The sequence below is a fragment of the Macrobrachium rosenbergii genome, chromosome 27, assembly GCF_040412425.1.
Source record: "Macrobrachium rosenbergii isolate ZJJX-2024 chromosome 27, ASM4041242v1, whole genome shotgun sequence".
Classification (NCBI taxonomy): Eukaryota; Metazoa; Arthropoda; class Malacostraca; order Decapoda; family Palaemonidae; genus Macrobrachium; species Macrobrachium rosenbergii.
Genome location: NC_089767.1, coordinates 21,190,099 through 21,210,030, shown reverse-complemented (window position 1 = coordinate 21,210,030; position 19,932 = coordinate 21,190,099). Strand labels below are relative to the sequence as shown.

Genomic DNA, 19,932 nt, shown 5'->3' with positions numbered 1-19,932 from the left:
TGTTACCTGATAAAGTCACCACTGCATTTCAGTAATCAGCTGCTACTCAATTTTGTGCTTTGCAATAGGGGTAATTTTAGGTTTTGGAATTTGGTACTGGTTTAGGACTGGATTGGTCCCCATCAGAATAGGTATCTTTGTATCCTTGCATGTGATCATGCCATGCAATTATAGAATACTGTATACCATCATTTGGTTGCTTCAAAGTAGCATGACAGTCTCTCCAATGTACAGGCATCTACGCATCCGTACTTTTTGGAACACTTCCATAGTTTTATAGTCATATGAAAATTATTTGTTTACGGGCAAAGTATGCTGTAAGTGTATCACTTAATAAGAATGTGATGGCTTGCAGTAATTTAAGGACTTTTAATGGAGGATACACGATTTTAACTGAAAGAGCTTATTCACAATGGCCAAACATTACTTTATTGTTCAGTGTGGTCTAAATCATATTCAGCAATGTTAGAAAGCAAAACTGTATTCTGGTGGTGCGCAGAAAGGTCATACCAGCTGTTGCTGTTCAGGCAAGCATACAATATTATAAAATTGGCAGAACAAATATCTGATAGTGAGATTCATTATATCTGCATGCACATAAAGCCACAAGAATAATAGCTATCTTTGTGACCAAGTCAGCTATTTATGCTAAAGAAAATTTTGAGCCAAATGTAATATGGATTATCATGTAAACAATGACCACTTGAACAGTGTTTATAGCATAGAAAGAGAAATGATTTATTAATAAAAATCATGGACCAGGTTAGGAAGATGGTTTCATTGACAAGAAGCAAACAAAAAAATTCCTGCTGCTACTCCTCTTGTCATTGCTGATTGTCTATGATTTTGTGTTTTGAAAGTGCCTGCTTGCTGTGTTTGTGCATACTGCGTTATGTGGAAGGTTTATGGAACGACACCATATTTCATTTTATCTTTATCCCCAGGATCAAAGCTCCAAGATATTTCACTTGTAAAGTATCTGTTTCATTATAATGACTTACCCAAAACACTGTAAAGCTTTTATCTCTTTAAAATCGACACATCCCGAGATATAAATTTTCAAACTTTGTTTGAGCTTGTGATCAATTGGCGGGAGGCCCAACCCCACGGATGCTGTGGTGGGGGTGTTGTGGCAAGGGAGACTTTCCATACCATAGACCCAGGTCAGTTTCATTCTGGAGGCGTGTGGGAGGCATCTACGTGGCGTCCGTCTGCCTCAAACTGTTGGTTTCCTTTGTCTGCTTAAACGCTTAGTTGTGGCGATCTCTCTTGGTAAAAGTACTCAATTTCCCATTTATTAATCTAGCTAGCCTAGCTCTGGGAATTGAAGCAGCTATGCCGGATTCAAGTTTCTAGGATCCAGGGTTTGCGCAGGGAATTTGTGCTCCGCCAAACTAGTTAAACTTAAGTACGACCACCATTCTTTGTGTACAGCATGTAGGGGTCAAGAGTGTTCCCAGGAGAACACATGCAGTGAATGTATGGGATGGAGTCGGAGTTTTGGCAAGCATTGGTTCATCAGTGTGCACTTTAGTTAGGGATAGGGATAGGAAAGCCTTTAGCGTGAAGCTAGGCTATCTTCTTCTTAGGTGAGTGGCATCGGCGTCATCTCTACCCAGGCTGTTCTCCCTCCTCTCCTACCCCCTCTCTACTGCTGCTCTTTCCCCTCTCATATTCCCCCTCTTCCACCAGCTTCCCAGTATGTTTCCCTGACCAAGCCCAGCCTGGCTGATAAATCAATTAGTTCTTTTCAGAAATCAAATGAAAGCGCAAATGAGCGGTCTTAAGTTTAGTCTTTCTTGCCGTGATCGAGCGTTAGCGTCGGTGATGGCGTCGAGTGTTGGTGTTGGTGATAACCAATGTGTGGTTGTTCGCGATCATGTTTCAGGCAGGTCTGCTCGTTTTCTGAATCTTTGCGCCACGGGCAAAGGCAACTGTCCGCTCGCCTTCTGAGGCTGAAGACAGTCGGTAGCTGGCGAAGGTCGAAATTATTGCCCGAGCAGGCTCGTCCTCTAAGGCACAGGAAAACCTTAGTCTGGTGGCGAAAGTAAGTAAACTGACTTCGCCTTGAGGCGTCCAGCTTCAGGGAGGCTGTGATGATTCGCCAAAGGCCCGGAGGTTAGGCGCGTAAGCTCGCGTAGTGTTTCTCCATCGTAGCGTCAATCTTCACCATGTCGCCCGACATCGCGGATGAATTGTTCCCAGGAAACCCCGTCAAGGCGATTACTTGATCGAAGCGGCACTACAGGTTAAGTTCTTCCGGTGGGAGATGGCAGCAGTTCTATCTTCAGTCTCTTCATATTCCAGCTCTTGGATCCCCCCCTCCTCGTCGCCATAGACAGGATCAGACCTCTACGTGTAGCAAAGAGTCAATCTTGGATAATTCCTGCCCTAGGGTTACTAAACTCTTCAAGAAAAGGACAGCCAGCCCTATACCTGGTTGCTCAGCGTGGGGATCCGATCAAGAAGATACATTTCAGACGCTTCCTCCCAGGTCACCTAGGGCAGTCAAGAGGCCTAGCCCTCTCCAGGAAGTTCCGCCGCAAGTGCCCGGGCCTCTTACTCCTCCTCCTACCGGTATCTGCTCCTTGGCTACATCCTCGCCCTCCCAGGAGTCTATTCTGTTGGAAGAGAAGCTAGAAAAGGTGATCCGCCAAGTCCTTGGTATTCCTGAGGATAAAGAAAATCGTTCCTCCTCGCTCCTGGAGCCCGGTCTAGACGCGGAACCGATTCTTTCTGGTGAAGAGGAAGGTCAGGTGGTCGGGGCCTTCTTCCCATTAAAACCTCACTCAGCTTTCTGCCAGTGCGTGCCTCAGCATTTTCAGCGACAGCGCCCTCTTCTCCGACTTCTACGTTGCGTCTAGGAAAACAATGTCTGCCATGCCCTTCCCAAGTTGGTACTCCACACTTCCAAGAAAGCATTACAAGAGTAGAGCGTGGTTGGAAACTAAAGAGGTCCTCAGGTAAGTGCGTACGTTCGTGCCCTCCTTCAAAGCTGTCGAGAAAAGAGGCAAAATTATTACAGCAGGGCTTCTCCTTCACTGGGATCATAATTTCTCAGCACAAGGACTTGGCTCCTTAATGGACCCCTCAAGGCATTTGTTCAAGGCAGCCAAATATTTTCTGCCCTAGATGTGAGAACATTTTCCAGAACCTCTTCAAGCTCCAAGTTTGTCAGCTTTATCGATTGGTCAATGGGCTATTTTTAAACAGGTGGAGACAGGCTGATGTACTTGAAGAGCGTCTTGGAAAATCTGCAGGAGTTCCTTTTTCTGCGATATTGCTATCCATGGTGACGGCGAAATTCCTCCCCCTTCGCCATAGCCCACTCCTGAAGAGAAACTTGGTGCTCGTTCCTTATCTAAGGCTGTGACTTCTTACGCGAAGGCGGTGATGTTGCTGCTTGACAAGAGGCCTTTTCCCAGAAGCAGTAGTGAAGAGCGTCCTGTCAGCCATGGATGAAGGCGTCGTCACACACATCCTGTCTATGTCTTCCACCAAACAGGCCTGCTCCTGTCTTTGACCCAAGATGCGACCATCTCCTCTTAACAGGCATCCGTTTAACTCCAAGTCCGACACCTCAGGTCCGCTCAACTCCAGGGTCCACAGTTCTCCCGAGCCACAAGGTCGTCATGTAGTCAGTAGGATCCCTGTCCTCCATGCGCGGTGGGGCCAGACTCAGCCTCTTTTGGGAGAATGGAGAGACAGAGGTGCAGATCAGTGGGTGGTGCATGCTGCTCAGCTAGAGCTACCGCCTTCGTTTGCCCAACCACCTCCTCTCTCCAATTCTCCCATTTCATGACAGCATACTCCGAGCTCCAGTCAAGTTTCGGCCCTAGAGACAGAAGTCCCGATCTCTGCGGGGAAAAGCGGTCACGCCGAAGAAGTACAGGATGTGTGGCAGACTTCTCTGACACGCCTGTTTGTAAATCCCCAGTCATCAGGGAGGGTTGGAGGCCAGTTCTCGACATAAGTGCTCTCAAATCTGTAGTGGCTCAAGTTTCCATGAGCTTGAGCCGCTCAGTTCTTTAGGCACTAACTTTCGGGGAGTTGGATGGTGACCCTCGACATGGAAGATGCCTATTTCCACATTCCAGTACATCAGGACTCCAGGAGAGTATCTTTGTTTTTTTTTTTTTTTCAAGGACAGAGTTTGCAGTTCAGGAGCCCCTCTGCTTGGCCTGTCGCCAGCCCGCAAGTGTTCACCCAGGATTCCTCGCCCGATAGGTCATTGGCTTCACCTGGAGGAGTTCGGATCTCCTTGTACCTCGGCGATGGCTGCTCCGTTCATCATCAAGGGACCGCTGCATGGAGGACCTTTAGAACCTAAGGTTAGCTTGAGCAGGATTCTGATAAACAAGGAAAAGAAGTCGAGCTTAGTTCCTTCACAGAGGATTCTTTATTTGGGGATGACTCTGGTCAGTCTAGCACAGGGCTTTCCTGTCTCCCAAGGGTCTCCTCCTGCCTTCAGGCGGTGGAAGGTTTCTCCTCCCCTGGACAGTTGCTCCGCCGTCAGTGGATGACTCCTCTAGAGAACTCTAGTCAGCGGGCAATTTATGAGATTAAAGCATCTGCACATGAGACCATAAGTTTTCCTCAGGGGCTCTTGGGACAGAAGGACTAGCCGGACTCCATGGTCTTCAGCATTCCCCACGGCGTCAAGGGGCATTTTCTCCTGGTGGAAATCGCCGGAAGGCTTGGGAGGGTCTAGATGCTTCTCCAAGACAGCCATCCCTGCAGATGTTCTCAGGCGGCGTCCAATGTTGGAGTGGGAGCATCTCTGCCCAACCCCTCAGGGCGTCCAGGAGTTTGGTCGGACCCGAACAGAAAAACTCCACATCAACATCAGGAACTGTTGGCCCATTCACCTCGCTCTCCAGGACTTTCCGACCCCGTCTCAGGCCAAGCAATGATGGCTGTTCACGCCGACAACTGGCGGCTCTAGCCTACATCTGGAAACGAGGTACCCATTCCTTCTCCCTGTTCAAAGCTACGAGGACCTTCTGCAGGCGGACAGCAGGGTGGTCCTGTTCCTCGGTTTGTGAAGGAAAGCTGAACGTCCTCGCGCGGACCAACTCAGCCGTCGGAACCAGGCTCTCCCTACGGAGTGGACCCTGCCTGCAAGTGTGCTCAGATCTGTGGAATCTGTAGGGCACTCCATAATAGATCTCTTCGCTACCTCCAAGAACCATCGTCCCAGTGTTCTGCTCACCAGTTCCAGGCCCACTGACTCACTTGGTGGGCCTTCATGCTCCTAGACATGAATGAACCTGTTTGCCCTGCTTATGCCTTCCCTCCTTTGGGCTCATCAGGCAGTGATAAAAAAAGAAAAGTGAAATTCCATCAGAAGAGTCGAACTGATCTCGTTGCCCCCATTCTAGCCAAGATGGTTCCCGGACCTGCTAGATCTCCTGATAGACTAAGGCTTCTCCCTCAAAAGTCGCTTTTCAGACAACCCCACCTAATGAAGTTCCACCAGAGTTGTCCACTCGCTCTGACAGGCTTCAGACTGTCAGGAAGCTCCATCAGAGGCGCGAGGTTTTAAACAAGGCTGCAGAGGCTATTCTGGTGCAGAAGGACTCCTCTAGCAAATTATACCAATCCAGTGGACAGTCTTCAGGAACTGGTGTAGAAAAAATAGTATCTCCTCTTCTTCGTCTATAACTCAACTTGCCTATTTTTTCATTTTAGCAGAGGATTCAAGAAAAGTGTGCCATCAACCACATCAAGGGTTAGAGCTGTGCTGTCCTCCGTCTTCTACCATAGGGAGTTTGAGCTATCAAATAACCGAGACTTGTCAGACCTCCTCGAGTCCTTAGACACAGCTAAGACCCCAAACCTGCCCTTCCTGGAATTTAGATGTGGTTTTGGTGGTTGATGTCTCAAAAGTCTGAACCTTTAGAAGTTCTTTCTCTTAGAGACCTCACTAAATCCCTTTTTCTGGTTACTTTGCTTAGCAGCAAGGGGTTAGTAAATACAGGCCATTGACAAGAGTGGGTTTTCACAAGGTAATGCTGTTTACCTCGTTCATCTTGAATTTTTCTGTGAAACAGGTCCCCTTCAACACGTATTTCGATCCTTTACCATTCAGAACCTCTCAGTGGCTGGCCCTCCAGGAGGTGGAGGCTTCTTTGTGCCCGTTAGAGCTATCAACACTTAGCCATAACGCCAGCATCCAGAAGGGCGTTCACTCCTAACCTGTGGTGTTCAGTGAAGATCCCAACCAAACCTTTATCCAAGAATGCCCTGGCTTTCTTCGGTCAAGGAACTCATTTTAGAGCGCACAGGCATCAGCGAGAAGGGCATACGCCCTAGTCAAGTCTCACATTCACGAAGTGCGCTCAATAGCAACTTCAGTGGCTTTCCGTCATAATAAGTCACTTTCGCAGATCACACAGAGCACCTTCTGGAGGTCGAAGTCGGTGTTTGCGTCCCACTACCTTAGGGAGGTCGAAGTTGCGTATCAGGACCTGTTTGCGTTAGGTCCCGTATCGATAGCTGGCTTGGTTTTAGGGGGAACACACAAGGGGGGTAGGTTCTTTATCTTTCCTTCCCCTGTGGTTTATCAATTGCTGAGTTAATGGGGCGAGTTGCTCAGTTCACCTGGAGTACCCTCCATTCTGAATTGAGCTGCTGAGGGTGATATAGGGAAGGGGATGTATTTAACTATTTTAGGTTAGTGAGGCCGTTTTCCAGTCTGGTTGCTTTCCAATTGCTCAGGGCAAGCAAGAAGTCACCCTGTCTTAGTCAGCGGTGTACTTCCTGACTACTTGGGTTGTTATGGAGCAGAGTGGCTGCAGTGCTTCGTAATGCCTCTGCAGGCCAATGGAGCTTCAACCAGCAGCAGTACTATCCCTGCAAAAGCCCATCAACCAGGTAAGGTGACTCCTGCCCTTTTGTTGGTAGGGATCAACAAGATACACATGGTTAGAGTTTGTTCCTTTTCTTTTTTTTTATGTGTAACTTGCTTTCAATAACTGGTACCTCATCCCACACACCACATAAATGTGGAATCCTTTTACAGTGTTTTGGTAAGTCATTATAATGAAAATGACATTTTTATGATAAAATGATGTTTCATTATACTTACCAAAACACTGTAATGTAAAGGCCTCCTCCTCCCCGCAGGGGGAGACGTTATCTCAGGTTTTCACTAATTGTGTAATGAAACTGACCTGGGTTCATGGGTATGTCTCCTGCCACAACACCCACACTGGCATCCAGTGGGTTGGGTCTCCGCCAATTGTATCAGCGTTCCAAACAAAAGTTTGAATTTATCACCGGGCGATGTCGATTTAAGAGATTAAAGCTTTTACAGTGTTTTGGTAAGTATAATGAAATTTCATTTTATCATAAAAATGTCATTTTTGGTAACAAATTATATTGGATATTTAATTTAATAATAAACATTTTAACTTGTTCCTTTTTTTCCTTTTCATTTTAAGAAACCCCCTTGTATTCCTTTTCATTTTAGAAAAATCCCTTTTATTCCTTTTCTTTATAGAAAAATTACTACAGTACAAGTTTACTGTATTTGTGAAATTCATTTTATTTTCCAGTGGTGTGGTTCCTGGCTGGCAGGATGGATGGCTCATCTAGTAGTCGCTTTCTGTAGTGGTCATTGGGATAAAAGTGAATCACCTCCTTCATCATATATTCGACACCACCGATTGCCTCAAGGAAGAACTGACACCTACGCATCTCACAACTGCCAACGATATCCCAACTCCCGTCAGTCAACAACCCTGCCCAGCACATAAGGTATATAATTACTGTAATTGTTTATACCATTGATAACTTTTATAAATGTTTATTGATAGGTGTTTTTGACATCATTTTAGCATTATCCATTATTTTATATAATGCAGTTACCATACCAAGTTTTATTGTTTAAGTTTGTACAAGGACTGCACTGTTACATTTTTTCATCTGTCTGTTCTTTCAGTCTATTATTACCATGATTGTGCATCCATTCAGTTAATTTATTGTTTAAAATAAAGAATACTGTACTAAGTTTGCTTTATCAAAACCCATATTAATCATATATATATACATTAAACCCCCGTATCCCAGTCTCACAGAGTCACGGACTCCATCTATTTACTTGGATTCTCTGCTGGAAGGTATACGCATTGTCGCTGAAGTCGCTTCCATTCTTGGTATTTTCCTGAAATATTCACTAATTTACTGTATTTTCATATAATTTTCTTGACTAAATCACTTTTGTGATAAAACCATTAAAATACTCCAGGTACCCAAGTGGTGCTTGAGTTACAATAATTTATACGATAATTTGATTTTGCAATGGGGTAAGCAATTTAATACCAATCACGACAATATTTATAAAATATTGTAAAATTTTCTAATAGTGATAGAGCGGCAGCATGCACAATCAGGCGAGGAGACCAGATTACAATAGACCAACTACTTTTTCTTCAATCTCTTTATCATCTTTCTAGTTAAAAAAAGTAAAGAGAATAATGATATTGTCAGTAGCGTTATACTCTTGCGTAAGTAACTGCAGCCATAGACAGCAGGAGAAACTGTTGTTTGTAGCGCAACCAAATCTGATAACAACAGCCATTTTGCTTGTATTTCAACCATCATATGGAAGTAAACAATTACGAAGTTACATAATTGCAAATGGCGTCAAGTAGAATAGGACTGATATATTTTTACATTATACCCTTATTCGGTATGTATAAAAGATTGGCAAGGAAATATACTGCCAAATTTAAGCTACAAGTTGTAGCTGAAGCTGAGAAAACAATGTTCAAGCTGCGGATGACTATAAATTATAGTTCATCAGCAACATGGATGAAACTCTATCGTAATTAAAATTGGAGAGAAAGTATTTTAATCAAAACTACTGGGCATGAAAGAACACATTACTTTATTGTTATTTTTGTGTTGATAAATGATAAATATGTAAAGCTGGTATTGTGATGAAATCAAGTGAAAATAGTGAACGGAATCTTGATTTTTTTTTTTTACACAAAACAAACGCCCCCAAACGGCCAATGTCATCTATTAAAAAAAATATAGCTAAATTAATTTCACAGCGAGACATATAATTATATTTTGACAAAAACACTTCATATAACGAAATAACCTTATATAAAAGAGATTCATTTACGCTGACTTGAAGCAAGAAAAGCGCTCTGAACTGAGTTAAATACTGCGAAATAAACTTACCGCGTAATCGATTTCCAAACCAAAACATTGATCACTGTGATCGCAGTTTATAATACAAAAGCAATGTAAAAATATATACAATATTATTGGATACAGTGAATTAAGGCATAACAATTTAAAAGATCCATAGAAAATATGCATATTCGTTATGTTGATGTTTGTATAATATATGTGAATATAGAGTACAGTATAATGTACTCTATAATGTATAATGTAGGCTAGGCTACCGTATATGTATACAATATACCATAGTGTGGGCTAAACTAATTCTTGTTTGTTATTCAATTTCTCCTTGTTTTGAATTATCATAAGTCACTCTGCATGAACCTCCAGAATTAGCCGATAGTAATTACTATACCGTATATGTATAGAGTATACGTTATAGTGAAGGCTAGGCTAACATATATGTGTACAGTATAGTTATTGCCCTATTTACGATGGGGTTAAGTTCCAAAAAACCCATTGTTTGTTGAAAAAATCGTATCTTGAATATCACCTAACCTACACTAGGGTAATCAGCACCATCTTTACATACATGGTAGCCTAGCCTACACTACACAGTATACTCTATACATATATGGTATAGTAATTATTAGTGTCAGCTAATTCTGCAGGTTCAATGTAGATTGACTTATAATTCAGTATAAAGCAAAATTGAATAACAAACAAGGTTTAGCCTACACATGGTATGTCGTATACATATACGGTAGCCTAGCCTACATTATACTCTACTCTATATTCACATACTAACGTATTATACAATCATCAACATAACGAATGTGCATCTTTTCCATGGATCTTTTAAAAAGTTATGCTTTACCACACTGTATCCAATAATATTGTATATAATATATTTTCATATTGCTTTTGTATTATAAATTGCGATCATAGCGATCAGTGTTTTGGTTTAGTTCGCCACATTTAACTCAGTTCAGAGCGTTTTTCTTGCTTCTAGTTACCGTAAATTAATCCTCTAGATATTTTATTTATATGGGACAAGGATATTTTTCGCTATACGAAGTCTTTTTAAGTCGAAATATAGCTTAACTACGCCTCGTTGTGAAATTAATCTAGCTATTTTTTCGTTAATAGATGATGGCGGCTGGCCGTTTGGGGCCATGTTTGTTTCATGTAAAAAAAAAAATAAGATTCTGTTTGCTGTTTTTTCTTGATTTCATCATAATAAAAGTTTTACGTATTAATCTTTTATTGGTGTGAAAACAGCAGTAATATGTGTTCTTTCATGCCCATAGTCTTGATTAAAATACTTTCTCTCCAACTTTGTTTATGGTCAAGTTTCATCCATGTTGCCAATGCATGATAATTTATAGTCATTAGCAGCTTGAACATTGTTTTCTCAGCTCTAGCTACAACTTGCAGTTTAAATATAGCAGTATATTTCCTTGCCGATATTTTATCCATACCGAATAAGGGTATAATGTAAAAGTATATCAGTCCTATTGTACTTAACGCCATTTGTAACATAACTATGGTAATTGTTTAACCGTACAATGGTTGAAATGCAAGCAAAGCGGTTGTTGTTATCCGATTCGATTATTAGCAAAGAACAGTTTCTTGTTCGGTTGTTTATGGCTGTACGCATTTACGGAAGAGTATAACACTACTAACAATACTTTTATCATTATCTTTTACTTTTTTAACTAGAAGATGGAATAAAGAGGTGGAGGAAAAGAAGTTGGTCTCTCTCACTGCCAGCGCCTGCGTGAAATTTAAAAATATTTTCTAAATATTGTCATATCGGTACTAATTGCTAACCCCATCGCAAAATCGAATTATCGCAACTCGAGCACTACCTGTACTGATACAAATTTGAGTTTTAGAGTTTACTTACAAACACACAAAAATCACAAACGAACACTGGCATATTTTAACTTCCTACGCAGCGAGAGCAAGTGAGGTCGGCTCATAGAATTGATGTCCCTATTCCAGCCTATCGGGCCAATGTATTGTACACCGTACACTGCCTGATTGTACGCTGTTGCCTGCGCCAGTCGCGCTCAAAATTTAAAAATATGTAATATCAAAATAATGTCGTATCAATATTAATTGCTAACCTCATCATAAAAGCAAATTATTGTAAAACAAATTATCGTACTCGAACACTACCTGTACATGGTACTGAATAACCTAATGTAGGGTAGGCTATATTCGAGATACGTTTTTTCCAACAAATAATGGGTTTTTTGGAACTTAACCCCATCGTAAGTAGGATAATATGTGTATAAGCATTTTTAGCTTTTTTTGTGTGTTTGAACTATCAAAATAGGCAGTTCTTAGTGTTTTTAGAAGGGTTCTAAATATTCACGGATTTTAGCTATTTGCGGGGTGGTGTGGTACACATCCCCCATGAATATGGGGGTTTACTGTATGTATGCTTCCCATGTTCCCTAGTTTATTGTCTGTCACATGAAAGTTAGTAATTCCATGCATTCACCTTTTTGGGACTACAGCCAAAGGTGCCTTGACCAATAACCTTACTTTTATGAGCCGTCACTGTTTTAAACAGTTCTACTCATTGATCCTCTTGAGATACTCTTGACAGAGGATCATTATTCCAGTGCCTCTTCTTATTTTCTGTTTTTTCCATTGATCATCATTTCCTTCAGCTCTCTTTTACTTTAGTACTAGTAGTAAATGATAAAAAGATTGAATTCCACATTGTACATACTTTTACACTTTTTCATTTTTCATTATTGTTTTAGTCAAGGTTTTATTGTTTATGTTTTACTGTACTGCTAACTATTTATATAGTTTAACTAGTTAGCCTTACCTATTATCCGTACCATTATACAAAGGAACAAATATTACTCACACCCATTCCATGAGATATTTTCCCTTCTCCGGACACGAATAACATATCTTGGTCACCCACTCAGTCCTACTTTCCCCATCATACCACAGTACTATATCTCACTCCCATCACCTCTTGGTGTGTTTCCTGCCTTAACCTCTTAATTGTTCATCTGTACCATAACATTTTCCTAAACTGCCCTGTTCCACTCTTACATCACTAAGCATTGCCTTTTTTTTAGCTTTCAAATTCAGCAAATCTATATGGTTACTACATTTTGAAAGTGTGCCGACATTGGTGCAAAAGCAGCATGTTCAAAATCAAGAGTTCATAGCATCCTATCAGACATTTGGTAGAGGATGCATGCCTTTGTGTTTCTTGGCTGTGATGGTATAAACTATATAAAATGTGAGGCACAATCAAAAACATTCGTCTGTAAACCAAAACCAACCAAGTTTCCTTTTCTAAGATTTACTAAACTCTGATGACTCATTCCTTAGTATTTTAAATAGAATTCATCTACTTCAGTTGGTGTTTTGTATATTTTTCATTCATGAAGCATCTCTTAACATTGAATAATTCTAGGGTTTTCAGGAACTTTACAAACTTTACTTCACTTTGGTTTCATCTGATGATTTTATTAAGTGCTTGCCTTGTTGGCAGTTGCTCAATGCCAGCTTGAGACAGTTTTTATGCACAATAATACTGGGATATTCACATTTGTTTTTGCTTTTTCCATGCGACGTTGCTAGCAATGTCAGGTAGGGAGTGGTATGCTCGCTAACCATCAATTACAATTTCCTTTAGTGTATGAACTAGAGTTACAGTTTTGATTGATCATAATGGCATTGTCAAAACTTGATAGTTTTGTATTTACTCATTTTGTCAATTTGATATAGATTTCTCTTAGAGCAAGATGTTTTTCTTTCTCTCTTAGTATTATTCATTGTATTGGGTAAATATTGAAGGTAACAGTATAAAGATATAGAATAGAGGGATTCAGACCCAGAAACACTTTATATTGCTAACTTCAGTATCAATATCAACTGCTCCCTCAGTTCATTCTGTGGAGGATAAACATTGTGGTAGATCAGTCAAACTGAAAAGTTCAGAGCTTCTTCAGAATTGATTCTCATCCCTAAGTTTGCAAATATTTGTGGATTGTGGAGGCTTTAGGGGACTCCTGTAGTGGATCTGTTCACTGCCAAGCTCAGCAGTCAGCTTCCAGTGTATTGCTCTGTGGTCCAGGATCCTCAGGCATGGGCGGTAGGTGCCGTGCTTGTAGATTGGCTGTGTCTAGACATGCTTTTCCCATTGGTATGGTACAGTAGGGTTTTTTGAAGGTCTGTAGACTGCATTATTAAGTCCAGTAGGGATTCTACAATTGCTTTACACCAGAACAAATGGGTTGTTTAAAGAACTTAGCATTCCTGCACCCACATCTCTATAAACTACCTGATTCAATTTTTTCAGATACTTACTATATGTGAAGGGCCTGTCAGTCCCTGTCATCAAATTTAAGAATTTGTTCTATAGCACTAGGAAGCCTGATGTGCCTGTTTGCCTACGTTCAAATACTATGACTTTTTTGTTTATGGCTCTGGTTAGAAATGCCCATGCTAACCAGGACCCTTCTTTTTTTTTTTTTTTTTTACCTTCGTTCAAGGTAAACTTTCTTGATTTAAGAACAGTGTCAGTACTTTTAATTCAAGAATCTGTCATTTGAGAGAGCTATAAACACTGTGTCGCATTATTTACAGGACGTCAAAATACAGTGTGAATCTTGCAGTATTAAAGGTCCTCATTTCAGCAAGGGATATCATATCCTGAACAGTTAGATTCACTGTACACCATTACAGTCTTTCCTAGTTAGTTGGGAATATGTTGAGTTTTTCAGTAGCATAGGTTTACTGCCTTCATTCTGGTTGGTGTTTGCATACCGTCATTGCTTTCACTAGAGATTGGTATTCCTTGCATGACTCCTCCAGCATTACTTCGAGGGCCTTATGACCTGATGAATTGGTCTTCGCTTGGCAGCATTGCTTGCCTACAGAATCTAATTGTCAAGTGAGTAGTGTCTTATTCCATTTGAAATATTTAAAGTTGTCTTGGGAGTTGTTTTTTCCTCAGTGGTTCCTTATCTCCTATAATATACTGATGTGGGAATGACCTATAATAATAGAGATAAGTTTAATTTCACAACCTCCCCACTCAAGTGGACAGAGGAAAGCTGAAGAAAGTAGATGCTCATGCCAGTTCACCCAGAGGGATGGTTGTATAGTTTGTATAGAATGAATGCAACTATTAATTACTAAATTCTTTTTGCTGTTTCACACACATTTGTCCCCCTGCTGGCAGAGGGAATTCAGCTATCATAATAAAGAGGTTAATGTTAAAAAAATAAAATTTTATTTGTAGAACTTATATTGTAATGGCTTTGTACTTTGTCATGTAGAGGGGCTTATTTGTTACAGGCTACAGCCTCTCTCATTATGACTTTCTAACTTCGGTAGCCTGAAAGGGTTTTTCAAATAATTCTTTTCAGTGTTCAGGATCTTTTGAGATAGTGCAGGTTCCAATAACCCTTCATCCTTGAGGAAAGTAATGTTTGAAAAAATTTTCGTCTGTTACTGTACAAAAATATAATTGTGGTTCTCATTCTTCCACAATGGAACTCATAGATGTTACTGTCTTGACAAACCTTTCTTATGTAACCCTAATACATACGTAATTGTTTGTATATGGTTTTTGTCTAATACAGTATTAAGATTTACATTAGAAGTTATGAATTTTATTTTTTAGTACATTCATGCTTTCACATTGTATACATTACAGTATATGTATACATTTATTTTTTCACATTATGTACATTAAATGCCATAAAGTGCAGCATTTAGATTAAAGTACAAAATGAATAAGTTGTCTGGAGTAAATTGGGCAGACTTACATGTTCATTAGTACTGTATTGAGGATCATATTAATGGGACTATTAAATGTGCTTCTTGACACTCAAAGGCTTACCCCAGAAGGATTTGTACTGAAATGAGAGGAATTAGAACAGCTAAGTAGAAGAGACAGAAAGGAATGGCTAAAGAATGGAATACAGAAAACAATGCCTCTGTGGCTGAAGGGTTACTGCAAAGGAGAAACTTCCAGTCCCATTTGAGATTTGCCACACAAGGTGCACCTCTTTAAAAACTGACCCTGCATGCAACCCTTGTGAAAGTTTAGAAATGTAACTCTCAGGTCATGTGAAGCTAATTTATAGTATTAACACTCAAGTTATGCTGAAGTGTACGTCATGGTATGGGTAAGCTCAGAAAACTTGCATTTTTTGTAATGGTGTTTATAAATATGAAAAACTTGTATGTACTGATAGAGGTAATGTTCAAATATATATCAGGAGTTCATTATTTTGTTTGAGGTAATAAGATTACCTTTGAATGCGCTTTAAATGTTGGGAGTAACTTAAATGTAGATTACTCCATAAAATTTTAAATATTATTATTATTGTTCAGGAGATGAAGCCTGTTCATTTGGAACAAGCCCACAGGGGCCATTGACTTGGAAATCAAGCTTTCAAAGAATATGGTGTTCATTGGGAAGAAGAGGAGGTAAAGGGAAATGATTAAGGTTCACTTTGTTTTCTCTTGGGTCAGTATTTTCCCACTATGCATGCAGTCTTAAGATTTCAAAATCATATTTTTGTATGCAAAATTTTACGTTAATTGTGTTTATTGTGTTTATGAGGTACAGTATGTAATAACCCCTCCCCTCTTTTTTTATTTTTATTTTAAAGAAGCCGATCATTCGAAGAAATAGAGATGCAGGTAGTAAACAGTGGAGGCGGCGAGAGTGAAACTCCTCCTGTTGGTTGCAGCTCGCGCAACTCTATTATGGAAGCTCATCCCACCCACTCCGCCCAACCTCCTTCAACCATAGGTATTGAAAGCTAAATACTTGTTTCACGCATTTAGGATTAATTCTTGTGCTGTCTTACAAAAGTACTTCATTTGATATTTCATTTTGTTTGGAATGTGTTGAATTGAAAGGTTCCAAAACAGCTAATAATGATGCAGTTATTGTGGCACTAAGAACCCATTGCTTTATGACCGCCTTTAGATGTGACAGCTCCTTTTCCAGGCACACTCAAAAAAAAGAATCCAGCTTGCTGTCTCTTCATCTAGGTTCCCAAGTTCCTCTATACTGTACACACAAACTTCTTGTTCCGAGTGTGTCCTGCAGTTTGTACAGACCAGTGGACTTGCCTCCGAGAAATTTACTGTGCTCGTGATTCCCTAATTGATTTTTGCTTTATTTTGCTGTTTCAGCCTGTATTACCCTTCATTTCTTCATTTTGTTGATGGACTTGTATTAATTATGAAGTGAGTCTTTGGTCTCTAAATATGTGTATTCTTTGTCACTTAATTGAATTGCCTTGCGATTGTTTCACTGTAGCTGCAGTTGTGCACTGTAAGTCTCCTATTTTATATGTTAATAGCCATTATGTTTGTTGCACTGTAGCGGCTGTTGCACACTGTAAGTCTCCATTTTTTATGTACATAACAATACCAAATAATTACATAGCTATTAGTTTCTACTTTATGCAACAGCTCAAAATTCAAAATTAGAGGTAGCGCCGTTTTGTTTTGGGTGTAGGTAGACTGCCCCCCCCCATTTTCGGGGAAGAATATGTACAACACAGCCAAAGAGCTCAATTCATTTCTGCTGGTCAGTGATCAAGCATTGGTTATTGAGCAGCTCTTGGTTTTTGTTTTCCACTGGATGGTTGGATATTTTCTTCATTTGGTGAAGTACACTTTGTATTTTGGTAGCATTCTGCTATTAATTAGCTTAGGTAATGTTCAGTTAACATTCTCAGTTGTGACTTTCCTGATTTTGACTTTTGACTAACCATGTCAGACTAGTTTGTTTAGCATTAGGTACTGCAGCAAAGGCTGCAAGACTAGACTAACTTCGGCCAAGTATGACAACCATACTGTCTGTAGTTCTTGTAGGGAGCAAATTTGCTCACCTGATTTTAATTGTGAAGAATGTAAGGATTGGGATAAGGGGAGGTGGAAGACTTTGCAGACCCTTTTAGACAAATTACAACGTGACTAACTGAGAAAGGCAACTGCTAAAGCTTCCGCTAGTTCAGTTAATTCTCTGGAAGTTGATTTTTCTGCTTTGACTATCCCTTCAACATCTGTGACTGCCTTGTCCCCTATCTCCAGTCCTCCGATTTTTCCTGTTACTCTGTTACCTGGCTCCCATTCTTCTGAACCCAATGCTATTGCCAGCTTAGAAGCGCAAATGGATCAGAAATTTAATTTGTTGGTTAATACTATTTCCCAGATTGGGAATTCAGTGAAAATCCTTAATGGACAAATTTAACAGTGTTGTTGCAGTGCTGAGTGCAGTGTCAGTGGAGGGGGTGGCTACTCATCCCACTGATGCTCCTAGACCAAGGTCCCCGCCAAACTCCCCTTGCTCACCTTGGAGGAAGCAAACTGGCAGTCCAAGTGAGGTCGGTGGGTTTTGCCCACGAGTAGTCACTTCCTCAACCGAGCCTGTTGTCTGTAAGTCCCAGGAACTGGAGGACCGCCACTGGAAAGGTGTCCGCTTGGATGTACATACCTTATTGTCTAGCGATTTGGACTCTAATGAGCTCAAAAAGCGCAGTGGGCGCTTTGCTAAGGTGTCGAGGCTGTTGAAAATAACGGGCGCCTTGGTGGAAGATGACTCAGCCCCTAGCTCATAAGCGAGCTATGGAGAGGAACCGCAGCCCGCTCCCTTTGTGTAGTTTTTGAGAGTCACCTGTTCAAGCTCCTCACACTCATTCAGTGTCCGCCAAGTGCTATAAATCCAGAAGAGTGTATGCCAGTCCTGTGTATAGGCGTAAAGCGTCTGAGTGCCTAGAGCCTGAGAGTGCAGTGTATGAGTGCCCGGTAGGTGACCATTCTGTGTCCAAGCGCCCATCATATGAGCATTCAGTGTCCACACTTCCAGCTTGTGGGTACCCAGTGTCTGAATGTTCCAAATTGGAAAGTTCAGTGTATGAACGTCCAGTGTATGGATGTAGGTGTCCAAGCGCTCATCATATGAGAGCCCAGAAGCCGAGTGCCCATCATACGGGTGCCTAGTGTCCAAACTACAAGTTTCTGACCATCTAGTGCCTTCGAAAAGTGCTGCAACTTCTAAGTGGTCTGTGTCCAATCGATTAGCAAGTGGGCGTCCAGTGTCCGAGCGCCCAGTGTCAGTGGGCGTTTCTGATGATGTTCGTCCACCTGTCAGTAAGCGTGCAGTGCCACAGGTAGGACAGTCAGTACCTGGCATAACAGGTGCGTGACCCCATGTTGTTGAGGACCTGTTGTTGGCTCCTGTTCAGCGCAGACTAAATAATATTCTGAGTCTTTTACAGAAACCAGCCTTGGTGGCTCAGGACCCTACGGACCCTCCGATGTCGCCCATTTACTCTGAGGAGGAACCTGTTGAAGAGAAACAACCAACATCGAACTATTCGACTCTTTTACAATTCTTCTTGGTGTGCTATCCTTCGTTCTTCTCTCCAGCCGCCCAATCTTCTCTGGGCTCAGCCTTTATGGTACTTTCCTCTAGGAAAGCTTTAACCCTCATCGGTGACTGGTTGTCGGAGAAAAGAGATGTTGGGAAAGCAGTTTTCTGTACTTCTCCTCAATTGACACAGCAGAAGTATCTGTCATAAGCCACTGGAGAAGCACCTTCCTTGGGAGTTTCTGCCTCCTCTCAAGGGGTCCTTTCTAGCTTATCGAGGCTACACATCGCTCGGCTTTCTCCTCTGCAAGAACCCTTTTCACTGCGTTGGAGCTGGACCATCTTATTAAAGATATTTTCAAAGTCTTCGAGGTCCTCAGTTTCCTTGATTGGATGGTAGGGGCATTAGCAAAGAAAATTGAGGACTGCGCCACATTTCAGGAGAACTTCGCTGCAGATTGGTTGGCGGTTCTTGCTTGTGCCGATAGAGCAGTGAGAGACGGAGCCCATAAGTTGGCAACCAACTTTACCCCTGGGGTCCTTAAGAACCGAGATTTGTGGTGCTCGTTTCCGGATCTTCTGGGTCTGCTGATGGATTTCCCAAGGCTACTTTCTCAGAAGAGAAATCTCAAACAGACGCATTTTCACAGATTCCATCAAGGCTTATCCACTCTCGCTCTGACAGGCTTCAGACTGTTAGGGAGCTTGTCAGGGCGAAAGGATTTTCAAGGAAGGCTGCAGAAGCTATTGTCAAGTGTGGGCAACAATCTTCTGCTGCAGTCCACCAAACCAAGTAGGCAGTCTTTCACAGTTGGTGCTGAGAGCGTAAATATCTCTTCTTCTCAGACATCTGTAGCCCAAATTGCAGACTTTTTATTATTCCTTTGATCCTAGAAGGGGTTGGCTACATCAACCATCAAGGGTTGCAGGGCAGTGTTGAATTCCGTCTTCTAACATAGAGGAGTGGATGTGTCCTCTAATCCGGATAATAGTGATTTGATAAAATCTTTTAATACATGTAAACAAGAAAAACATTTTAAAGTCGCTTGGAACTTAAACATTATTCTCAAATGGCTTTCAGGCCAGCCTTTTGAACCTGTAGAATCCTCCTCTTAGAAACCTGATGAGGAAGACCCTATTCTTGACGGCCTTAGCTATGGCTAAGAGAGCTAGTGAGCTACATGTGCACTTGATAATGGATAGGTTTTGCTCAAGATAATGCTGTATGCTCGTTGACATTAGGACTCATGGTAAAGAATGGGGACCCTGCTAACCCCTGGCCACATTTGTTTTCGGTCAAGAGTTTGTCTGAGATCCTGGGCCCAGCGGATCAGGAGAGAGTCCTCTGCCCAGTAAGAGCATTACAAGAATACCTAGAGAGAACCAAGAGAATTAGAGGTTCCTCCTCA

The 19,932-nt window shown here is 41.4% G+C and overlaps 1 protein-coding gene across 5 annotated transcripts in view; it reads left to right on the top strand.

Moving 5' to 3' along the window:
- The first annotated feature begins 7,559 nt into the window (after nucleotides 1-7,559).
- Nucleotides 7,560-19,932, top strand: part of LOC136853464 (pecanex-like protein 1) — a 153,118-nt gene continuing 140,745 nt past the window's right edge. For 3 of the 5 annotated variants that reach the window (XR_010857472.1, XM_067129056.1, XM_067129060.1), the window contains exons 1-2: nucleotides 7,560-7,761; nucleotides 15,807-15,949. Coding sequence is in view for 4 of the 5 variants with exons in the window: in XM_067129056.1 (XP_066985157.1) it covers nucleotides 15,832-15,949 (118 nt within the window). In the remaining variant the exon portion in view is untranslated. The remainder of the gene's footprint in view (nucleotides 7,762-15,806; nucleotides 15,950-19,932) is intronic. The other 2 variants (XM_067129059.1, XM_067129057.1) reach the window with 1 other exon arrangement.